Source organism: Canis lupus, chromosome 27 (genome assembly GCF_048164855.1).
Source record: "Canis lupus baileyi chromosome 27, mCanLup2.hap1, whole genome shotgun sequence".
NCBI classification, from domain to species: domain Eukaryota; kingdom Metazoa; phylum Chordata; class Mammalia; order Carnivora; family Canidae; genus Canis; species Canis lupus.
In genome coordinates, this window is record NC_132864.1 from 13,527,539 (window position 1) to 13,551,969 (window position 24,431).

A 24,431-nucleotide genomic window follows, 5' to 3' on the forward strand; every position below is an offset into this window, starting at 1 on the left:
TATTTGTTTGAGAGGGGGGCAGGGTAGAGGGGCAGAGGGAGAGAAAGTCTTAAGCAGACTCCTCAGTGAGTGCAAAGCCCGAGGCGGGGCTCAATCCCATGACCCTGCTATCAGGACCTGAGGAGAAACTAGGAGTCCACACTTAACTCACTGAGCCACCCATGCACCCCAAGAGCTACATTTCTGTTTCCTAAGACTCCTATGATTTTTTTCCCCCACTAGAATTAGAGCTGTTCTTTCTTTTTTTTTTTTTTTTTTAAGATTTTATTTATTTATTCATAGAGACACACACACACAGAGGCAGAGACACTGGCAGAGGGAGAAGCAGGGTCCATGCAGGGAGCCTGATGTGGAACTTGATCCTGGGACTCCAGGATCACGCCCTAGGCCAAAGGCAGGCACTAAACCTCTGACCCACCGAGGAATCCCTATTTTTAAGACTTTTTTAAAAGAGAAATTATAGTTTCATAGCAAAATTGAGAGGAGGATACAGAGAATTGCTGTATATGCCTTGCCCCGACTAGCCCCATTATCCGCATCCTGCATCCGGGTGGCTGTGTGTTACGACCTTTGAACCAACATTGACACATCACAGTCTGAACCCTTCTACTGTATGTCAGTAGAAATATTTATTCCCTTTGTACCTTAGGAGCACTTTAGCAATAGATGAGTAATTTTGTCTCTGTGTATCATAAAGTAATTCATTAGTGTGTTTTCTAAAACATTATTGGGGTTATCAGCCCCCATACATGTGAATGCTGCATGCTGGTTGATTGCCCTGGCTTACTGATAGAATTCACAGCAAACCAGTCATGAATTATAACCAAAAAATGATGCCTTTGCTTATAGTTCTTATTTCTTGTATTTAAGGTTTTTGTCACTGCTTTTATTGTTATTTTCTACAGGTATTTTCAGTGCCAACCCAAATATGGCTTGTTTGCTCCTGTGCACAAAGTGACCAAGATTGGCTTCCCTTCCACTACGCCAGCTAAAGCCAAGGCTGCTGCCGTGAGGCGGGTGATGGCGACCACGCCCGCCAGCCTGAAGCGCAGCCCTTCCGCCTCGTCTCTCAGCTCCATGAGCTCAGTGGCCTCCTCCGTGAGCAGCAAGCCCAGCCGGACAGGATTAGTAAGCCTCCCTCTTCTCACCGCATGCCTCTACCTTCCAGACACCATAGACACCTGCTGCTGTTGGACCTGCTTTGCTTTTGGAGCTATTAACTTGCCTCATACTAAATGTTAGCTGTAGCTTGCAGAGGCCCATTCTAGGTTTCATAAAACAAAGCCTTTAGCAAGAAGACAAGTTTGGAAATAGTTTTGAACACCATTTCAGCTTCTTAGGGCCCTAAGATATACCAGTTCTTGCTGAGTCTGTAGTGACTACTGGGAGTCTAACATATGGGATGATTTCTTTTCTCTGAAATTATTTGGGGCACAAGAATGACAGGAAATTTGGAGGGGTCCTTTTCCTCAATGACCTAGGTCTCTCTGACTTCAAACAATTTGAAGGACTAAAGTATTTTGAGAAAAGGCATGTTCTTAGAATTTCGGTAATATGTTAGTAGAGTCTAACCCATGGAAAACCCTCAGTGTGTGAAGTGTTCCTGACTTGGGCCAGAGGACACAGAGGGGAACTAGTGGAACTTGAAATGATGCTAGGAAAAGCCATGTCTTGTTTCTCTCTCTATCTCCTCTCCCTTCCACTTCCTTTCTCCTGCTTTTTCCCATTTAGATCAGTAAAAATAGAATCATCAGAATTAAAATAGGTAGTGGTGGCTCATTCTGTTTGTTAATGTGGTGTTTTATTAGGGTCAAAACAATAACTTCTTGGCTCATCTCCTGCCAGTAATTTTATTTACTTGAAGTGAGGCAAATACTGTTTAGATTTGTAAGGCTGCTCTGCACTAGATCACTGCATTACAAGTAAACTACAGACAGGAGGGAGAATATTACATGGTGTGATCTGGAGTAAGGCTGCTGGCCCCTGGTCTCATTTGCCATCCCTTCCGTGGTCCTCAGGTCCTCTGGGAAGAGAAAGGGGAGGAATCTTTCCTTCAAGTGTGGGGGGGGGGAGTGCTTCTGTGCCAACCAACTGGACTTTCTCTTAAGTTCTGGTAAACTAAATACCTATTTGGACTTTTTCATTTTGCATATGAAAAGAAAGTCTAAATCTTCAGCAGAAAAATTACAAATGGACTTTGACAATAAAAGCTTGACAAGAACAATGACAGAAGTGAAGCCACCCCTCTTTGGACAAAGCCTCATTTAGCAAATTCATATGGACATCTAGTCTACCTTGCTAATCCAGGAGCAAGTACATAGAAGTGTCTTCTCTGGATTACAAATTCTTTCTTGAGTAACTTTTATTATGTTGTAGTTTTAAGTGTCTATCTCTTTGGAAGAGAATGAAGCACTCCCCACTCCCTCCTCTCTCTCCTCTTTTCAGACCAGTTCTAATTCATTTTAGCTCACCTCAGTGAAGAAAAGTGATGAAAGAGAAAGGAGTCTTCTTACCTTGTAAAACAGCTTGTTTTTGTAGATAGTTTATTTTGGAGATACACCTTGTTTTTATAGAGAGTGGCTATAGTTTCTAAACCAAAAATCACCATAAAACAATAAGCCAAAAACACAGAGGGTATGACTTCTAGAAATATATCTCCACAGCATAATCCCATGCATGTATATGAAAATGTCTAATGATTCTTTTTTTTTTTTTTTTCTTCTAATGATTCTTTAATGCAGAATGGTCCTCTGGGAGAATTGAGCACAGAGGTGCCCAAACTCTTCTGATCTCCTACCACCTAAGTGCCTGTTATTTTGTCATAGTGCCCCTAGGCCAAAAGAAATAGCTAGGAGTTCTATTTATTAAGCAACTGGGTCCAAGCAACTTAATATTTATGCTCTAACAGTTTAGTAGCTGTCCAAAAAGAATGATATACATTAATTGAGAAAAAAAATGTTTTTAATTCAATCTTAAATAACCACACTATTAGGTTGTATGCTCCTGTTGGGGACTGCACATCCTTATCAGACCATGGAATCTTACTGAACAGTGCCACCCTCATCACCCTCATTTCCTGTGACACATTGATTTCTTTTTCTACAGTACTGGCTTTTTGTCACAGCAGCAGCCAAAACCTAGCTTTGGGAAGACATAATGTTACTGAAAGGAATATAGTACAGTTGCCTCAAGCTGGTAGTTTGTATGGTGTCTAACAAGTGTTGCTGTGTTTCCCTGGAAATTTGAAAATATTCCACAGTGCCCAGTGATTGTGCTGTAGGGCCCTAGGGCATCTCTGTGCAGGGAACCTCAGATTTAGTACATTCAGGAAGAAATGTTAATACGAGAAAGTATAATTTTAACCATAAAAATGATTAAAAGAGTATCCTTCCTCCCATATGTTTAAGAAATTTTACTAAATAGAAACAGCAAAGGACAATTTGGGTTTGATTGCATTCCTGTACTCTTATGGTTGTCAAGTTGCCTATTTTTTTAAAAGATTTATTTATTCATTTCAGGGGGAGGGGCAAAGGGAGAGGGAGAATCTCAAGCAGACTCCCCGTTAAGCACAGAGCCCAGGCAATCCTGGTGGCTTAGCGGTTTAGCACCGCCTTCTGCTTGGGGTGTGATTCTGGAGACCCGGGATCAAGTCCCATGTCGGGCTCCTTGCATGGAGCCTGCTTCTCCCTCTGCCTGTGTCTCTGCCTCTCTCTCTCTCTGTGTGTCTCTCATGAATAAATAAATAAAATCTTTCAAAAAAAAAAAAAAAACCCACAGAGCCCAATGAGAGGCTCCCATCTCAGTTTTGATATGATGACCTGAGCCAAAACCAGGAGCTCAACCAGCTGAGCCTCCAGGTGCCCCTCAGATTGCCTAACAGTTGATTGAGGGCAGATCTTCACTCTGCCTCCTGGAGGAGGGCTCAGGCTGATGAAGGGCATTGAAGTGGCAAAGGAGGCTCTGATTACAGGAGATGAAGGCAGGGCCCACTCAGTCTAGATCCAACGATCTGGTCTCTACCTCAACGGCCTTGGACAAATGCATGCCAAGGGATGAGGCCTTTCCTAAATTCCCTCCCAACCCTTGGAGTCTTGCTTGGAAGAATGCTGTTCAGCTTGTCCCCATTACCCATTACTATGAGAGGAGGGCCTCAGGGTGGAGGAATCTGTGTGAGAAACAGCAGAGTAGCAGGGGACCCTGGACAGGTTTCTTTCTCCACCTTTCTCGCCACTGCCTTTCTGCCCCATTTCTTAATTCCCCTCTCTTCTCTTCCCTCCTCCCCTCCTCCTCTTTCTCCACTGGTTGTTTTTCCCTCTTTTTACTTCTCTCCACATGTCCTCTGTCTCCCTTTCTCTTACGTGTGTGTGTACCTGCACGCACAAAAACACACTTTTGAGGGTGGATAGAATTTCCCTCTTCATAAATGTCTCTGGTGATTGGGATTCAGGTCCTCAAGTTCTGGATTCCTGGGTGAGATCTCCTGTGCCTTTCATTTGTTTAAAAGTTTTTATTTAAATTCCAATTAGCTAACATACAGTGTTATGTTAGTGCCAGGTGTATGATCTAGTGATTCAGTGCTTCCATCACCCGGTGCTCTCAGGACAGGTGCTCCTCTTCATCCCCATTACCTGTTTGCACTCATCCTCCCTCTGGTAACCATCCGTTTGTTCTGTAGAGTTAAGAGTCTGTTTCTTGGTTTGTCCCCTTTTTTCCCTTTGCTTATTTGTTTTGTTTCTTAAATTCCACATATGGGTGAAATCATCTGGTATTTGTCTTTCTCTGGCTGACTTTGCTCAGCATAATACCCTCTAGTTCCATCCACATCATTGCAAATGGCAAGATTTCATTCTTTTTTATCTGTGCCTTTCATTTTGAAAGAAAGATGAAGAAAATCCTGACAAAATCCAGCTGTTTAATCCATAAAAGGAAAGTTTATGACTCCAGGGGTGACCTCTTGGTTACTTACTGGTAGTTAGAAGCTTTAAGAGTGGAAGAAAGTCTCCACCTCAAGTCTGAGGAGCAAAAGACTGGTCAAAACATCATAACAAGAACATCACTATTAATGAACCTTGGGGAGAAATGGAGCTTAGAGAAACTTCTTAACTGGGTTCTCTGGGATTTTTCTAGATTCTGACAAGGCCCTGTCAGCTGAGCTCAGGGTACCTTTGATTGGAGCCACTTATTCTCCTTCCAAACATCTTTCTGATTGTCCCATGACCTCTTATGTTGATGTGTTATTTGTGATAGCCACAATCAGGAGGCCCATGCTGTCCTGTTTCCTTGATGACAAGCTTTTCCTAATAATTGGCAAGCTTGGGAGCTGGGACAGCACTTTTGCTTTGCTGAGGAGATGCCTGCCGTGCATGCCTCATGCCCTCCTTGCATCCCCGAAAGCATCATCGCCCTTCACTTCTTTAACTTTCCTTTGCAGTTGACTGAAACCTCCTCCCGTTACGCCAGGAAGATCTCCGGCACCACTGCCCTCCAGGAGGCCCTGAAGGAGAAGCAGCAGCACATTGAGCAGCTGCTGGCTGAACGGGATCTAGAGAGGGCGGAGGTGGCCAAGGCCACAAGCCACGTGGGGGAAATAGAGCAGGAGCTAGCTCTGGCCCGGGACGGACACGACCAGGTGAAGTCTGCTGCTGACCTTGTTTCAGAGGTGGTGATGGGTTCTAAGATGACCTTGTGGAGATGGTGGTGCTTTCTAACTCGAGGGAGAAGGCTGAGTGGCGAACCTGGTGCTTGGAGCCAGGGAGCTAGTCTTGGGAGCGCTGAAAATGAGTAGAAATGTCTTTGCTGGGCTTGTTTGAAGCTGTGACCTGGGGTACCACTTTGTATTGTTAGATGAAGTTTTGTTCTTCTTGAGTCTACCTTAGTCTTTCGGTCTTTACATCCAGGTCTTTTGGCCTGTGTCAGGGGAGCTTGTTTACTAGGACCTTACCAACGACTGCAACTCCTGTTTTGTAGATTATCCTTTGTAAGCGTTTCAGCTTCAAAAAAGATGAGTGTTGTTTTAACATTGCTCTCTGTTGTTGTAGTGCTGTGGTTTTTCATCCTCCAGTTTCCAGGATTGCGGCTGAGAAGTAACCTATTAAAGATCGTAGAAAGCATTTCAGTTGTAAAAGTTATAGAGTCTTAGCTGTAGCTACTTAGCTGTAGCTCTCTGGAGGCAACCCTGGGCCTGTGTCTGGGTCAGAGAGAGGCCATTCACTGACACCCTTGCCTTTCCCAGCATGTCCTGGAATTGGAGGCCAAGATGGACCAGCTGCGAACAATGGTGGAAGCTGCTGACAGGGAGAAGGTGGAGCTTCTCAACCAACTTGAAGAGGAGAAAAGGTGATCTCAAATTGTTCCCTTGGTGCAAGTGTGACCTTTTCTTTTTAAACAATCTTAGGAAAACTTCTCATTAAGGTGCTAGCCCTTAGAACCAAAGGAATGATTGTGTATTCAGTGGAAATTAAGTCTTCGTACTGCCTGAGGAGGGTTTGTATGGATTTGACTGTTTTCTTAAGAAGTTTGGAATCATCTAGACATACCCTGCTTCGTTTAACAGCTATTTATTGAGCCCTTGCTATGTGCCAAACATCCTTGTGAGAATGGCCTCAGTGTCATGAGATTAATTCAAACCCTGTTTCTACCTGGAACTGTTTTTGGTGAGAGGACATTGTGGGTGCAAGTTACTTCATGTTTGAGAAATACCTTCCATGTATCTAGTAAAACTGTATTATGTCTGGTGAGTGATACAGGGTCCCTGTCCTTGAGAAACTCAGTATGATGAGGAAAACAAAACTTCTGAGTGAAGCAGTTAGAGAGCATTATCCAGGTCAGGATGGAATCAAGTGCTAAATTGTGTGAAACAGAGGAAGCAAGTTTGGTTCTTCTTGAGGCTGTGAACCAATACGATCTCTGAAAGAGGTGTCTGCATGGAAACCATTGGGACATTTCTGGGTAATAGGACATGTGTCCTCAACTGCGTTTAATGCCATCTTCTGTCCTTGGTGGCAGTGATTTAATTCCATAGCCGTATGGTCTGAGTTCAGGACAATCAAAGGTGCTGTTGTGGTAAGGGATATAGTGGAGGTATATAATACAGTCTTTTACCAAGGAAACTATTTTCTCACTAGAAAGAGAAACACTACACATAGGAAATTCTGTTCTTGGAAAATTCTCTTCGTATCTTAAAAATGGCTACAAATAAATGAAAGATAGTAACAGGCCTTTGTAGGACCTTCTGAGTGCCAAGGTAACAGTACCATTTGCTTTGGTTCTTAAGCCAGCTCTTGGTCTGCTGACTGCTGGGCCAGAAAAATGTCCTCCCGTTTCAGGCTCACCCTTCAGTGAGCTAGAGGGTTGTAAATTATTTATGATTATATTTCTGATTCAACAGAGTAGACATTTTCTTAACTTTGCCAGAAATGCTAGTGAGTTCAACAGTTTTGGTTTCTGCAGACAAGTTATGAACTTTGTCCCCTTTTCTTCCTTACACTCCATTTTGTGAAGATTTACAATCTGGAGGTTATCTGGATTTTGTAAATCTTTAGGATATCTTATTTCATTGATTGAAACCCAAACCCAAAACAGATATTTTAAATGTGAAAAAAAAAAAAAAAGTGACTCGTTCATAACTTTATTCTCCCAGTCTTGGAACAGGTACTAGTATTATCCTTGGGCTTTCTGTGTGGGTGGCCTGCTAACCTCACCCTAAAATATCTGACCTGGGGTGATATAAAGAGATTTGTTTTCTGTGCCACTTTCCCCTATGTTCTATAATTGGAAAGTAGAAATTACAGACTTGAAATCTCAGAACCTGTTTCTGTGATAGACCTTTTCCCTTTAGGCTGGTCCCATCTTGATTAGATTCACTCTGCTGGTTGTGACCAAGGAAACCAGGTGGTTTTTTCAACTCTCACCTCATGCCTCCTGGAATCAGTACCTGGATTAAACATTGGAAGCTTCCTAAGTAGAATAGAGTTCTTAGATTTATAAGCCAGATGCCTAAAATTGCATTTCTTTCTTTTCTTCCATCATCATCTGTTACATTCACGAGGGTATTGATTATGGATCCTTTTTTTGGTAAGGCACATGTGTTCCTTGGTTGCTTAAATGCTCTGTTTCGATTTTATTCACAGGAAGGTGGAGGACCTGCAGTTCCGGGTTGAGGAAGAATCCATCACAAAAGGAGATCTTGAGGTAAAACCCCTCCAGCTCTCTACAGCTTTCATGGGTACTAGCATTCACAGATCTGGATAAGATCATTGTGCCAGAACAGGCAGCAGAGGGAACGGAAGGAGCCCCAGCCAGCCTTGGGCTGTGGGCGAGGTTCCAGCTCAGGTGCCAGAACCTGTCCATGGGCCTGGGACTGTCATGTCCTGACTCCAGTGACCCTGTTAGGTTTTTACTACTCTTTTCTTGCACTTCAAAATTCACAACCTTAATGGAGTTAATCAAGTCATAAATCTGGCAGTGTGTCCAAGTGAGACTCTAGATGTTCCTCTGATGATCAGAAATGGCCTTGTAAAGAGCATTTTTAACTTCATCATAATTGTTCCCAAAAAGTTATTTTGCTTTATCTCGGCTTTGCTTTTCAGTTGAGCTGGATAAATTTTTTATAATCTTGTAGAAGGAATAAATACATGTTCTGGTAATTGATTTTTTTAAAAGTAATTATCTGAAGAAAAACAAGAGCCATTTGTATTTCAGCTTCTTTTACTTCTATGGCATATTTTACATTCATGGAGATTTCCTTTAGCATCAATTTCTCATCTTTTAACAACTATTCATACTAATTTAAGTGGATGACAGATTTAAATGATTTTGATGCTTTTTAAACCACTGCTAGATATATGACAAATATAAATTATTAAATTATTCAAATTTTGCAGATTTTTGGTACTTTAATCTGTAATATTTTAGGAAAAATTGTACTTGCCTGTGCAGTTCCCAGAATATACACTTTTGCTGCTGTTACCAGTTTAGAGCCTGTTGGCGGCCCACACCATGCTTCCATTTCAGAGGCCTTTCCAGATAGGAACTCTGATCCCTTTGGAAATTGTCTTCATAGTCAACAGAGAGTAAGGAAGGCATTCTCCAAGTTCTAGTTTTATAAGGCCTAGAATTTAATGGATTATTCATAATTCAATAGTTCCCTTCTTGGCTCATTTCATATATAGTCACATCCCTTTAGTTGACTTTCGTGTTGTTTTCATCCATTTAAAAACACCCCAAAGTCTCATTAGAAGTTTCATATCATCAACTGATTCATGTGAGACACAGCCAAGGATGTTCTGGGGAGGAGTGAGTGAACTCTTCCCATCAGCACTAGGCCAGTGTACTCTGTATGGTACAATCATTTGAAATTAATCAGAGTTAGGGTTATTTTGAAACCCTATCACATAATCAAAACTTTAGTGGAATCTCTCCTTTTGTTGTTGCTTAATTTTTTTATTTTTTTACTAATAGCAAAAGAGCCAGATTTCTGAAGATCCTGAGAATGTAAGAGGGCACTTAACTGTGTGGAGATTTCCCTTGTTAACACAGATTGATGACAGATTAAAATGCTTATTGTTATACTCAAATACTAACTCCATAATCTGACCGGAGACATTGACCTTAATATTTCTGTGCATGTGGCTTTCAAAGCAATTATGTTTGTATCCTGAAAAAATTGTATCTAATGACTAAGCTGTATAAATCCATTTAGTGAATGCATAAGCAAATGTTTGCCTTCTGGAGAATTTTGCCAACAAGAAGGAAAAAGGATTTTGTCTGGGGGCCTGGCCTCCTTCACTTAATTCATAATGCCTTCTCATTTTAATGGAATCATTCCAAAAAAGATGATAGCTAACGGAAACATGCAAGATGAAGGAGTTAGAGAAATTCTGTGGGCAAGTTTACCCAAGTGGTCTAATTTCATTCCCTTGAGAGTAGAAGGGCATGTTGGGGGCCATTGCCTTTTTGTGAGCGCCCCCTTCTGGCCAGTGCCCACTAGTGCATGTGACCAGAAATACAGGCATGGCGTGTTGGGGCCGCAGTATTTTCCCTGAGTTGGTGAAACTAGAGACAAGCATTCTTCAGTGAAGACACTATGTGCTTTAAATTTATTATTATCGAAGTGAGATTTTTCTAGTAGCAGTGCTACCAGGCATGTAGGTATTTTTTCTTCCCCTTGTCCATCTGATGAAGATCAAATACCCAGCTCCAATCTCACCTAAGTAGCCTCCATAGCGTGGTTCCTCCTGGCACACTGCCAGCTGTAATGCCAGTTGAAAGAAACCTCAAAACTTCTGGTTTTGTTTTACCACATAAGAGAGTAAAATTAAAGCAAAGATTTTTCTTCCTACTGCTCCCTGGCAGCTGAAATAGACAACTTAAGGCCGGACTTGTAAAAAGCCTCCGTTCTGAAGGTTTCCTTTTTGTGAAGCTACTTCAGTGATCTGGGTCTCTTTCTCCTCCCAAAACAGGCTCCCTCTGCACTCATGTCAGTCTGCATGGGGATCTCCCTCCTGCCTTTCTTGTATGCTTCTCGCAGAGCCTTTGCTTTCCCTCCTAATCCCTTCCCAGGACCTTCCTCTCGGGATGTTCTGTCTTACTGTAAGAAAGGAATACCTTTAAAAGGAGGGTAGTCCTGCACAGCGTGACATTTTTATCATACACCGTGGCATGGAAGTGGATCACTAGTTCCCTTGCTGGTGATTGCTCAGACACAGCTGTAGAGTCCCAGATGGTTTGTATGCATACCCGCCAGCAAGGAGGGATTGTGGTCATCTGGAAGATCTTGGAATGGGAAGATACTTGCTTTTTATCTGGAAGTAACAACCCTTCACCCAGAAGACACTGAATTCAGTGTCAGGAGGTGAAGAAAGATTATGTTGCCTTTTGCTTTTTACTCCTAGTTTTAGATATCAGTTCTTGAGGCTGTGACCCCAATTATGTAGATCTGGATTAGATTCTTGTAAAAGCAGGTAAATTAAACATGTTCTAAGGCACATAAGGACCAAGGGGACTGTCCAGACTGTTAGGTCTTGGGTTTTATTTCATTATTTTTGTTGAGTGTAAAGAGCTGAAGCAGATGAAGAAACTTAAATTTTTTTTTTCACTTTTGAAATATTTCACGATGGTTTATATCTGGTTCACAAGCATAGTGACCTCTTTTATGTGTTGAAATCCCTAGAGGACCACCGGAGTCATTAAGAGATGTTTATAACTTAAATAATCCACCTTCTACTTAAGCTGTGCACTACTTTCTGTTACTTTGTTTAGAGTTTGTTGTCATTTCCGTGTTGCTCACATTTGTCCAGACACAGATCTGACCAGTTAGAACCAGAAAATACTTTTTTTTTTTTTAATTTTTTTTATTTATTTATGATAGTCACAGAGAGAGAGAGAGAGAGAGAGAGAGAGAGAGGCAGAGACATAGGCCGAGGGAGAAGCAGGCTCCATGCACCGGGAGCCTGATGTGGGATTCGATCCCGGGTCTCCAGGATCGCGCCCTGGGCCAAAGGCAGGCGCCAAACCTCTGCGCCACCCAGGGATCCCAGAACCAGAAAATACTTAATATAAGTGACTAGAAGCTGCTGAGAGTAGCTCTGTCCCTAGGTTTGATCACTTGGTTCTGCTGCTAACCTTTTGAGTGGGGGAGGTGGTGGGGAGAGAGGTATGTTTAGACAGATTATTCCCATGAATTAAGATCATGCTGTTAGAGGTTACTTTCTGAGTTCTCCATCAAGTTACATCTGAGTTAAGTGATGATGGGGAGTCTCTGAAGTTTTAAAACACAGGATCTTATCAGCTCCTTTTGCATGGAGTTCAAACTAAATGCCTTTGGCCTGAGTCACCCATTTCCCACTCCTGAGGTGATAATTACTTCATCCTGGGCTGGAGAAAAATGAACCCTTCACCAGCTCTAAACTCTCCTGAGCTGAGTCTCAGAGATGGAAGCTATCAAGCATAATTGTTACTGAATTTTCCCATGTAAATATGATCCCCTCCTTTTTTCCCTTAATGACACCTAGTTTTTGGAAAACCCACTGTTGGAAGGAAACTAGGGGATCAGGAAATGTTAAGAATGCCAGACCCTTTTTGTTCATCTCAGCAAAGGCCACTGGTGTGATTTCCTCAGCTCTAGTTTCTGGATTCCCTTCCTTAGGCTTAACACTCCACGTTTGTTCACATCAAATTGTACACCATAGCACTGGAATCTGCCCTTGGGACTTACTGAATACTTGTAAGATTTATGACATTGTATATGCCATATTTAGGGGATAGCCATGATCATTTTGAGGGTCGATTTACTTGTTAAAGTCACCGAGTCAGTTACATACACATTAATGTCAAATGGCTGTTGTGGGGAGGGGGCAAATGATAGTTTAGAGGAATATTAACTATTCTAATTTGTGCTGATCAACCTCACTTATCAATATAACTTATATTTGGCTGCACGCATCTGACACTGCTCATCCCGCCACATGTGTTTTCACTTTGTCTTTCTCAGTAGACTAGCTCGTGTCCCCTGCCCACCTCATCCTGTCATCCATAGCATTCATCTGCACCCCCAGCACCCCCATCTCAGCCCATCCTCTGCCCTTCTCCATTTCCCTTTTTGTTCATCCTTTGGCGGAAGGTACTGGTGTGGCTCAGCCTGCATGCCGCTCTCTCTCCTCTTGTGCTGGCATGTCATGGTGGCACTGTTGTGTTCTCTTCCTCTTCCTTTTTACTAACAGACGCAGACCAAACTGGAGCATGCCCGCATTAAGGAGCTTGAACAGAGCCTGCTCTTTGAAAAGACCAAAGCTGACAAACTCCAGAGGGAGTTAGAAGACACTAGGGTAATGGTTTTCACTGTTTAATGAAGCAGACCCGTGTATGTGAATGGTGACGCCTCGGGGGACGTGCCTTGCAGTTGTCCTGAGCCTTGACCCAGTGGTTCGACCTGAGTTTGGTCTTGGTGCTGTTCAGGTGCTCATGAGCGTAGACTGATGGGTAGGCACAGATGTTTCATATCAAATCTTTTGTCAAAGGTAAAGACTCATTCCTTTGGTTGACTCAACCAAAATCAAGATCGGAAACCCTACACCTGTGTATAGACTGCATGGACATCCACAACCACATTTGAGGCTCTTTGTAGTAATACCTTGGAATACATTTCTCCAGTTTTGCCACAAGCAGTCAATTGTCCTCTTGTTCTCATATTCTCAGTGTCAGGGGTTTCTGAATAATTTTTTGTTACTGTTTACTTCACCTCTCTCTTCCTGCCTTCTTCCCTGACCTTTTGGGGGAATTGAAACACTGGATCTTTTGAATGAGAGTTAAGGACTTTCATCTGAATGACTTTTTTTTTTCTTGATACCTGATCTGTCTTTGCATTTCCCTCCTTTCTGTCACCAGTAGATGAAAATCTCAGTGATCAGGAGGGAAAAGTGCTCTGAGAACAGAATGGCTTCCTGTAACCCCAGCTCACTGTCTCTGGCCCTTGGAGCCAATGCATCAGTCACGCTTTCACTTATTTTTGTATTAAAGCACCTATATAGTGCTTATTTGGTGCTGGGCACTAGTCTGAGCATTGCACCAGTATTAACTTACTTCATCTCACCTAAACCCCAAGGGAGGTGGTAGCAGTGTCCCCATTTTACAGATGAGGATGAGGGATGGAGAGATTAAATAATTTGCCCAAGGTTACACAGCTAATAGTCACAATGCAGCCAGGATTTGTATCTAGAACATTTGGCCCCAAAGTCTGGCTCTTGACCACCACAGGGTGGAGTCTATTATGGAGGTAGTTCTGTGCTAAAACATTTAATAAATAATCCAACTCATTTACATATAAGAGGACGTGTATGTACATATATCTTTTAAATCACAAGTTTGACTGTCAGTGGTTAAATTGCCCAGATCCTTAACTACAAAATTTCAAAAATTACTGTCTCTGATCAAATTTGATATCCTGATTTTTTTCTTTTGAATTATTGTATTTGTAGAAATTTCTTTTGTTGAGAAATCATTGACTGATCTAAAAATCTAGATAATTAATTTTTCTTCTCTAAATCATAAGCTTTTTTTTTTTTTTTTTAAGAAGAAAGAAAATGTTCTCAGTTGGCCTCAAAAGTAAAGGTATCTCCTGTGTATTTGGTAAGGAAAAAATCCTGGTAGTTTGGTAATGTTTCTTTGTTACCTGAGAGCCAATGACTTGATCTGGGAAATACAAGGGACTGATGATAAGATTGGGTTCTTTTACTGGAATAGCTGTTGAAGCAAGGAGATGTATACGTATATCTATCGATACGTATTTTTTTTAACCTGTGAACTCCTCCCATGTACCTTTGTCAGCAAACAGCTTGGATAGATGCCCTTTTTTGTTTTTTTCTTCTCTGTGGGTAAGAAGGCATCTATTCATAGCATGGTTTATCCAACTATTCCAGATTCAGGTTGTGTCCTTTCTATAAGAAATAAATGCCTTCTGTTGATCCTCACTCTTGGCCAAGTGTGAAACCAGCCCATGAACCACTTGTGTTTCCTATCACCTACCTTCCTTTTAAGAAGTGCTTTAGAATTCCTTTGAGCCAGTAAGTCCAGTTTATGAGCAAGGTGTTTACTACTGCAGAAAAGTCGCAAGAGTAAGATACCTCACTCTGGTGGGAGAGGCAGACACAGCTTTGCTTGAGGGCAAACTTTGGGAAGTAAAACAAAAAATGGAAGAGCTATAGAAATGCTACAGTATAATCACGCTATTCTTTTTTTCACTTATTTTTTACTTGACATTGACTAATAAAGACTTCTTGTCCTATTGGATTTATTTACATTCTAGACCTTGTAGTGTTGGGGTTTATTAATGTTTTAGACCTTACTTTGTCGCAACAAACTCTTGGACACCCTACTGCCTGCCCCAGAAGAAAGTATGTAAAGAAACATCTTTAACCTGGAGCATCTCTGACCCTGAAGCACACTAGTTACAGTCAGCTCTGAAATAGTTAATGACTCCCTCAGGCAGGTTTCGGAGACTGATTGCTTTCTTTTCCTGGTCTTTTGTGGACAAGTTAGTGTTTGTTGGTCTCACAGTTTGCAGGTGGGCAGAGGAAGCGAAGGAAACCCACCTATCACTTTAGAGGCACTGGGTGAGAGGAGCCTTCCACCTGGAGGAGTTTGGATTCTTGAAATTTGTTCTTAAATCATTCACGTTCCCTTCTATTTCCTAGGTTAGTCCAGTCATTCATTTCTATCCCTGAAGCAACCAATTCCCACATAATTTGTGTACTACACTGGCTGGCTAACAGGTATCAGAGGGAAATAATTACTTAAGAATAAATGGACACAAGTTAAGAAAGTGTTTTTTCTAGTCCTGGGGTGTTTGTTTAAAAAACAAACAACAAAACAGATTCCTGGGTGCTGTCCCAGAGCTCAAATAACATCAAAACGTGGGGGCGTGAGAACCTGCCTTTTAGACCTGCATCCCAGGAGATTGATGTCTGAGAACCACTGGGTTAGGGGAACAAGATATGTATATTAAAATGCCAATAGAATTATAGAAACCAAAAAGGGGACTCCCTAAAGATTCTCATATGTAATTACAGGTAAGTAATTGTTCTTATTTTGTCTTTTTAGAAAAGGTTAGTAAATTATTTTTTCTTCATTATCCAGATAAAGCTTTCATTCTACAGCTAATGTTGGTATTCATTGAAACATTTGACAGGTAATTTCACACCTTCTTTACCAGTGGTAGCCCACAGAAGTATAATACCAACCACATGTATATAATCGAAAGTTCTCTGCCACCGACATTAACATACATTTTTAGTAGATAAAAAGAAACAGGTAAAATTAATAATTGATTTAAACCACTATATTCGAAATAATATCCTTTCATCCTGTAATCAGAAAGTAAGGTAGTTACATCATGTAATAAGTAAAAATTAACATATTTTATGTTCTTTTCCCCCCCGAGTCTTTAAAATCTGTATATGTTACACATACACCATCTGTCACATTTGCAGTGCTCAGTAGCCATGTGTGCTGCTTTACCAGATAGCACAGGTCTTTAAAATCACCTGCATTAGATAAGTGAACATTTATACATGCTGGGTGAAGCAGAGTAGGGGAAAACCAAGTAAAATGAAGAGAATTCTGTCTTCCAGCAGCTGGACATTTCTGAGAATTTTGAAAGCTACTGTTTCCATTAACTTACTCTCAGTTGACGGGCACTTCTCTACGTTTCCTTAGAGGAAAAAGATAATTCTGGAGTAAGTTATATTCCATATCAGTTTTCAATTCCTTGACCATCTCAGGATAGTGGAAGTTTGCCAAAGATGATGACTTTAGAGCTCTCAGAATTGAACTTCCTCCACGATGGCAGAGGTGGGTGAGCATGCGGGCATTCTCAGTAGCTCGATGGCTGCCCAAGGTTGGGGAGTTCTTCAAGAGCTTCAAGGTTAAAGAAAATCGTCATTGATTGGTTATTTACATGCTTTGTTTTTCTTTGGACTGCGGTTACTAGGTGGCTACAGTGTCGGAAAAGTCCCGTATAATGGAACTAGAAAAAGACCTAGCGTTGAGAGCGCAGGAGGTAGCTGAGTTGCGGAGGCGGCTAGAGTCCCATAAGCCTGCTGGGGATGTTGACATGTCACTCTCCTTTTTGCAAGAGATAAGCTCTTTGCAAGAAAAATTGGAAGCCGCCCATGCTGACCACCAGAGAGAAATCATTTCTCTGAAGGAACATTTTGGAGCCTGCGAAGAAACACATCAGAAGGAGATAAAGGCTCTTCAGGCTGCCACAGAGAAGCTTTCCAAAGAGAATGAGTCGCTGAAAAGCAAGCTTGATCATGCCAACAAGGAGAATTCGGATGTGATAGCCCTGTGGAAGTCCAAGCTGGAGACGGCCATCGCGTCTCACCAGCAGGCGATGGAAGAGTTGAAGGTGTCCTTCAGCAAGGGGGTCGGAATGGAGACCACGGAGTTTGTGGAGTTAAAAACACAGATAGAGAAGATGAGGCTAGATTACCAGCACGAAATAGAGAACCTTCAGAACAAACAAGACTCGGAAAGGTCTGCTCACACTAAAGAGATAGAAGCCCTCCGGGGTAAGCTGATGGCAGTCGTTAAAGAGAAGGAGAGCAGCCTGGAAGCCATCAAGGCGAAGCTGGACAAAGCGGAAGACCAGCATCTAGTAGAGATGGAGGACACCTTAAGCAAATTGCAGGAAGCTGAGACAAAGGTAAAGGAGCTAGAGGTACTACAAGCCAAATGCAATGAACAAACCAAGGTTATTGATAATTTTACATCACAGCTCAAGGCTACCGAAGAAAAGCTCTTGGATCTTGATGCACTTCGGAAAGCCAGTTCCGAAGGTAAATCGGAAATCAAGAAACTTAGACAGCAGCTTGAGGCAGCTGAGAAACAGATTAAAAATTTAGAGATTGAAAAGAATACTGAGAGTGGCAAGGTTTGTATTGGTGTCCTCCATTCCTTTTATTTTCTGTTTGTCAGTATCACTTTGCGTTTTATGTCACTTTTGAGTGGAGCTCATACATCTTCCTAATTCCAGATTTAATTACAGCAGATTGTCTGGTGTTAGCAGGTTGCCCAATTGCGTGCAGTGTCCTCTGACTATCTTGAGTGTGGTTTCATTTGAAGAGATTAGAGAAAATAATGGCTCAACTAGGTGAATTTATTTTGGTTTCCTAGTAATCTGGGTACTTTATGACTTTGTCTCTGGGCCATGCTTTTTAATCTGTTTAGGCTTGGTTCTAGTCTGTAATTTCTTTTTAAAGATTTATTTATTTATTTGAGAGAAAGCACATGTGCAGGAGGAGGAGGAGAGAGAGATAATGAATGAATCTCAGGCAGCCTCCCTGCTGAATGCAGAGCCTGACTCAGGGCTTGATCCCATAACCCTGAAATCATGACAGGAGCAAAAAATCAAGAGTTGGACGCTCAACCAGCTGAGCCACCCACATATCCCTGTAACCTCTTTAATTTTTTTTTTTTAATTTATAATAGTCACACACAGAGAGAGAGAGAGAGAGGCAGAGACACAGGCAGAGGGAGAAGCAGGCTCCATGCACTGGGAGCCCGATGTGGGACTCGATCCCGGGTCTCCAGGATCGCACCCTGGGCCAAAGGCAGGCGCCTAACCGCTGCGCCACCCAGGGATCCCCTGTAATCTCTTTAAAATAGAGAACTCCCTAAGATGATGGTGTTAAGGTAAATGAAGGAATAGACAAGAAAGGAGCATATTATATTATTATCTCCTCTTCCTTTCCCATTAATGTCATTGTCCTATTCATAAGATCATATACAAAGGCACACTGTAGATGCTGAGTGCCACTTGACTGTTGTAAATTAACATGCTGTGCTAAATAATACAGCTAAATAAGGCTAAGAGCATGGAGCCCTTTGCATCACCATTTCCGTCCCATTGGAGAGCTTCTCCTATGCCGTAGTGAGAACGCATTCTATTTTCTGCCTTTTTGGGGAAAGACAAGTATGCTTTTGGTCAAGGCATAGGAAATTGCATGAAACATTTGCCAGCAATGTCTCTTTCTAATTAGCCTTGTCAGATGTCATCTTCATCTTTAAGGACTGTTTGAGGAATGAATGCTCCCTCCTAGTCCCCTTGCCACTGGTGAGGATGCTGATGCGGAATGTTCTGAGCTTTTTGCAGGAGAAGCTGCTTCTTTGGCAAAGGGTTGTAAGGTTAGACAGGGAGATGTGAGGACAAACCGAAAAATTGCTAAGTAATCTTAGTTGAAGGTGACAAGCTGGGACGCTTGGGTGCCTCAGCAGTTGAGATCTGCCTTCAGCTCAGGGCGTGATCCCAGAGTTCTGGGATGAAGTCCCACATCGGGCTTCCTGTGAGGACCCTGCTTCTCGCTCTGCCTATGTCTCTACCTTCTCTCTGTGTCTCTCCTGAATAAATAAATAAAATCTTAAAAAAAAAAAAAAAAGGAAAAAAAAAAAAAGGGAGGCTAATTACAGGAAGTTTCTCTCATCTCCTCACTTGAACCCAAAATAATAAACAAATTATGAAAATTAATTTGTAGAGAATATGTAGCTACAGGTTGGTCAACCTTTTTTACATCAAGATTTTATGAAAACCAATTTCTGATGACTGTTGTCTAGTACATTAACATTTTTTAAAAAATGTTGAACTACTTTAAGTGTATACAAAATAGAGAAAATAACACAGACTGTGTATCTTCCTGCTTGATGGTCTTTAAAGTACAGAAAATGAAAGTGCTTATTAACTTACCCATTTAGAAATGGTGCTGCAGTGCAGTAAGCATCTGCACTTTCTGCTTTAGATTATTCTGATATTCCAAATCTCAATATAGAAAAATAGTCTGTTTTGACTATTTTAAATAATTGTCAGATCATCCTATCTAAAACTGTGGGAAAAGTCATTGGCTTCTTAGAATTGACAACAACCAGAAAAACGACTTTTTTTTTTTTTTTTTAACAGCCATGCCGTTATTTCTTTGAGTTTTGTTTGGTTGTGTTTGTTTCTCATATGTTTTTATATTTGTTTTATTTTGTGTTTCTCATTCATTCTTTTTTGTTTCCTTTTGTTCATTTGCTTTGCAACATGTTACTCTGTATGGTAGGCTAGTAGCATTACCAGAGAGCTGCAGGGGAAAGATCTAATACTTAATAACCTTCAGAAAAACTTGAGTGAAGTCAGTCAAGTGAAAGAGGCTTTGGAAAAAGAACTTCAGATTTTGGTAAGTACCTGCTGGGAATCTGTGTCTCAGGGTTTCTAGCTGTTTGAATGGTTCCTGTTTCAAAAACAAAAATCTCTGTAAAGACAAATGTACTGCACCTCTTTCCTTTCTTTTTCAAAGTATTGATTTAAATTGAGTGTATTAGTCATTGGCTGACAAATACCTCGAAGAGAATGGGATCAAACCCAAACTAGCAATAAAGGTAGGTATTACTTTTTTCTTTTCTAAATCTATCCTTTGACTATGGTGAATGTGGCTTTTTGGCCTATTACTGGTTGGTTTTGCTAAACACAGGGAACTCCCAAGTTATATACCCAACACATTAGGTTTCATTTATAATGAGATCTTATGCTACGCTCCTACCTGCCTGTGACAGCCCTCCAGAGAGAGCTGTCCTGGACCATTGGCACCCCCTGTCAGGATGGCAGGGTGCTGTCCAACTCAACAAATTCAAGGAACCATTTCTTCCAACTCCGTTTATTCCTCCTCAGGAAATTATATTTCTTTTCAACTTATGTCCTCTTGCCTTACAAGTTAGTTGTAAGACATTTTTTTCCCTTACCTTTTCTCAACTATTCTCCCTTCTTCCTGCATCAGAAATGGAACTTCGTAAAGACTGACAACCATAAGCACACATCACGGGAAAGGAAGGTTGTAGGCTTATGGAGAAACTGAGTGAGAGCAACGTGAGTTAGGAAGGGACGCTTGTCTTAGATCCCTCCATATACCATCTTTTCCCCCCACTTATTACACTTCTGTGCTAGTACCAGAGGTGAATGTTTGCTTTTTTTTAATGCCAATATTACAAGTTTCTAGTTTTTCAAACGTTAAATATATAGCTGCCTGTTCATTACCATAGCTACTGTCCCTATATGACTATATAAATTTAAATGAATTAAATAAAATTTAAAATTCAGTTCTTCAGTTGTACTAGCCACATTGTAAGTGCTTCATAGCCGTGTGTGGCTAGTAGCTGCCATATTGAATGGCACAGGATAAAGTATTTCCATCATGGTGGATGGTATGTTGGACAGTTTTGATATACAGTATTTTAGTTACATTTTGAGAACAAATTGGCCTGCGAATCACGATTTTCTAATATGATATCCATTAAGAAAATGTGTTTTGAGTTCCATACTGTTTCTCTGGCCTCCTCCCGCCCCCCGCCAAACTTTCAGGATGCTTTACTTTTCTTGTAAGTTAGCATATGCCTCTGTGTACTCTGAGGAGAAAATTTGCCTCTTAACTCTGTGGGAATAACACAGGTGGACAGCATTTAGACTTTGGTGGACCTGCGTGGCTTGTGTGCCCATATTTTTCCTAATCCTAAATGGTTAGAAATACTAATTAAAATTTTTCTTGGTGTATCTAGCTCAGAATTCATCTCAGGGAAACCAGGAGAGCAGTTGTTTGTTTTAATCTCTTGTCGTGTTTAGAAAAGAATAGGTGAGCAGTGGGCCTTTTTGGTTTAAGAGGTAGTTGATACAGTTTCAAGATATTAGTCTCTGGTTACTCTCAGATATAAAACATTTCAGAATTCTGACCACTGTCTCAGGCAGATTTCTGAAGAGATGTGCTACTTGAGGGTAGCAACATGAAAAAAGCATACACATGTGCAACATATATGCATAAACACATATGCTTCTGTATACACATTCACACACGTGTACAGATGTAAATCTCGTTCACCTGTGTCATGTACATGCACAGTATGCATATGGTAGTACTTGGTGTCTACATGTCTTAAGTTTTGATGAAACAAAATCAGTCACAAAAAGTAGATAGTGTTGTAGTTATAACTAATTGAAACTTATTTCTATAGTTTGAAGTCTTTCTACTCTGAATATCCAATTCTTAATTTTAGAAAGAAAAGTTTGCTGATGCTTCGGAGGAGGCAGTCTCTGTTCAGAGAAGCATGCAAGGTATGTTTTACTAAAGTATGGCTTTAGAGAATGTCACATTCTCAGATTGGAGCTGGCCTCTGGAGTACAGGGGATAGATGCTCTTATAGTCTGCTGCCACTCTTCTGGAAGCTTCTGCAGCATGTAGTCATGCCAGATTGCACTGGCTTCCTCAAACTCCCATTAAATTCTTTCTTCATATGACTAAAAGCTTGTTCCATCTTAAAATTAAGTATACTTTGGGAAAAATATTCTTTTACTGAATCTTTAGTCCTTGATTACTTTATTGAGTTTTAGCTAGAAAGAGGAAAGAGAGGCCTGGAAAGGGATACCTGGTGCTTGCCTAATCCACAGACATGAGAAGGCAAAAAAAGATGTATGCTTGCTTCTCTAGATCCATTACACAGTGATTTGATGTGTAATGGGACTTTTTTAGTATTTCTGTCCTATCAAATCCCAAGGATGTGATTTGATTTGGTTTTAAGACTGCCAACCTCTAGATGTCATATTAAGTATGAAATATATTAAACTTTTAACTTTATCCTCAATAGAAACTGTAAATAAGTTACACCAAAAGGAGGAACAGTTTAATGCACTGTCTACTGAATTGGAGAAGTTGAGAGAAAATTTAACAGGTAAGATGTCTCTGTTTCCTAAACACTGAGTACAGTAGGTTTCCTAGGATTTGAGATAACTGTAGTAAATTACAGTAACATTATTCAGGGCTCACTTCTTCATTCATTAATTGGTATAATAGGATAAAATACTTTCTTGATGTCAGTAACATCTGCAAATCCTCTCTGCTGTGTTTTCAAACAAGTCAGAATCCACCACACATCACCACTCCTCTCACTCTCCCCACTCTCCTTCATTCAAGCCAACATCATCTTTCACTTGAGCTGCTACAATGGCTGGCCACCTACTCAGCCTGCTTTTGCCTTCGTCCCCTTCAGTCCATTTGTAGCACAGCAGCCAAAGCGGTCCTTTTGCTAAGTCATGTCACTTTTCTGCTCGAGATCACCCAGTGGCTCCCATCTCCCTCAGTAAAAAACTGCAGTCCCACTGTCAAGCCCTGTTACCTCTCTGATTGCCTCTTTTACTACCCTTTGCACTTGCTTTCCCTAAGTTCCTTCGGGTCTTTATTTAAATGTCACAATTCAGAGAGGCCCTGCTTGAGATTTTATTTTAGCCTCCCCAACTCCTTCTTAGTTCCTTTCTCTGCTTGTATTTTTTTCTTTTTTAGGAATTAACACTTTTTATGCTATTTGTGGGGTTTTTAAAAAAATCTAGTTTATTGTCTGTCTTCTTGGCTAGGCTATGATTTTTATGAGAGCAGAGATTGCTATGTACAAATATCCCCAGAGCAAAACTTGGAATACAGGACACAGGCAGTAAATTTTTGTTGACTATAATACTACAGTGCTGTTTTTTCCCTATGTATATTCAGATATGGAGGCAAAATTTAGAGAGAGAGATGAAAGAGAAGAACACTTGATAAAGGCAAAGGAAAAGTTAGAAAATGACATTGCAGAAATCATGAAGATGTCCGGAGATAATTCTTCTCAGCTGACAAAAATGAATGATGAGTTACGTCTGAAAGAAAGGTACGTATGGGGCAGCCTGGGTGGCTCAGCGGTTTAGTGCCGCTGTCGGTCCAGGGTGTGATCTTGGAGACCTGAGATTGAGTCCCACGTCAGGCTCCCTGCATGGAGCCTGCTTCTCCCTCTGCCTGTGTCTCTGCCTCTCTCTCTCTGTGTGTGTCTCTCATGAATAAATAAATAAAATCTTTAAAAAATAAAAAGTACGTATGAATGGTTTTAAGGGCTCCTGATTTAGGTTCACCTCTGAAGTGCAGTCTAGGAGGGAGGGGAGTCAAAATTTCATGATTCTTCTGTTTTAAAGTTTCCTGTCACTCTTCCTTTATCTTAGTATGTGAGTGTACCCTTAAATCAGCTACAGAGCCTTCTGAGTAATATAGTATTGTAGACTTGATGATTTGTAAAGAAAAGGTAGTAGTTTACCAGGGGCTGGAACATCTTTCACAGGCAGCTAACAGTGTTTAACTTGTTTCAATGTAATGAAGGGTAACTGTATTACAAGCTAACTAGGTGTGTGCCTTGCACTATGCTGACAGCTATAGTAGAGTGTGTTTTCTGACTTCTCATAGTAATCCTGGGAGGTGAGTGAATTCTTGTTCCCATCTTGAAGAGAAAGGCATTGAGGCTTCATGAGGTGAAGTAACTTGCTTGTGGTTTTAGACTTGGGCAGGCTGGTCCCAGAGCCGTTGCAGCCCTTCACCACTATAGCTTCCATTGTCCTCACCTCTCTTCCTTTCTTTATTCTGAGGCTATTGTTGCTCTGATCCTTTTTTTTCTTTGAATAGCTGCTGGATAAAAATCAGATGTTTTATTTTGTAAGGGAAGAAGTTTTAGAGGACACTTTAGGGCTCTGAGACCCATGATTCTGAAAGTGTGACTAGTTGGCAGCTAGGTTTACATCCACCCATGCGCCCCTACAGTTCAGTGTCAGGGGGCAAGGGGTTGGTGAGAGGGCTTTGGTTGACCACCTGTGGTCAGACTTGCTGTGAGGTGGGTGGAGCTGCACAGGTGGTTGTGGCATGGTGCCTGTGGGCGGAGAGCTCCAGCTCTGCGGGTGTTCGGCAGGTGTGTGACTCAGAGGGTCCATCCCTGTTTCCCTCCTCTACTCTCGGAGTCCTTTCCTAGCCCATTCTCTGGATTTGTGTCCCATGTCTTCTGTACATCTTGTTGAACCACATGGGTGTCTCGAAGCTAGATCTTCAAATTAGCACTTGTCATTTTTGTAT

General features: G+C 41.3%; 1 protein-coding gene across 22 annotated transcripts in view; it reads left to right on the forward strand.

Moving 5' to 3' along the window:
• The window catches only part of CLIP1 (CAP-Gly domain containing linker protein 1), a 124,776-nt gene that overhangs the window by 56,678 nt on the left and 43,667 nt on the right, over positions 1-24,431 (forward strand). For 9 of the 22 annotated variants that reach the window (XR_012019163.1, XM_072802361.1, XM_072802381.1 and 6 more), the window contains 11 exons: positions 906-1,128; positions 5,432-5,629; positions 6,233-6,336; positions 8,130-8,190; positions 9,460-9,492; positions 12,720-12,824; positions 16,484-17,428; positions 19,590-19,706; positions 21,571-21,628; positions 22,159-22,242; positions 23,055-23,211. Coding sequence is in view for 21 of the 22 variants with exons in the window: in XM_072802361.1 (XP_072658462.1) it covers positions 906-1,128; positions 5,432-5,629; positions 6,233-6,336; positions 8,130-8,190; positions 9,460-9,492; positions 12,720-12,824; positions 16,484-17,428; positions 19,590-19,706; positions 21,571-21,628; positions 22,159-22,242; positions 23,055-23,211 (2,085 nt within the window). In the remaining variant the exon portion in view is untranslated. The remainder of the gene's footprint in view (positions 1-905; positions 1,129-5,431; positions 5,630-6,232; positions 6,337-8,129; positions 8,191-9,459; positions 9,493-12,719; positions 12,825-16,483; positions 17,429-19,589; positions 19,707-21,570; positions 21,629-22,158; positions 22,243-23,054; positions 23,212-24,431) is intronic. The other 13 variants (XM_072802368.1, XM_072802371.1, XM_072802370.1 and 10 more) reach the window with 7 other exon arrangements.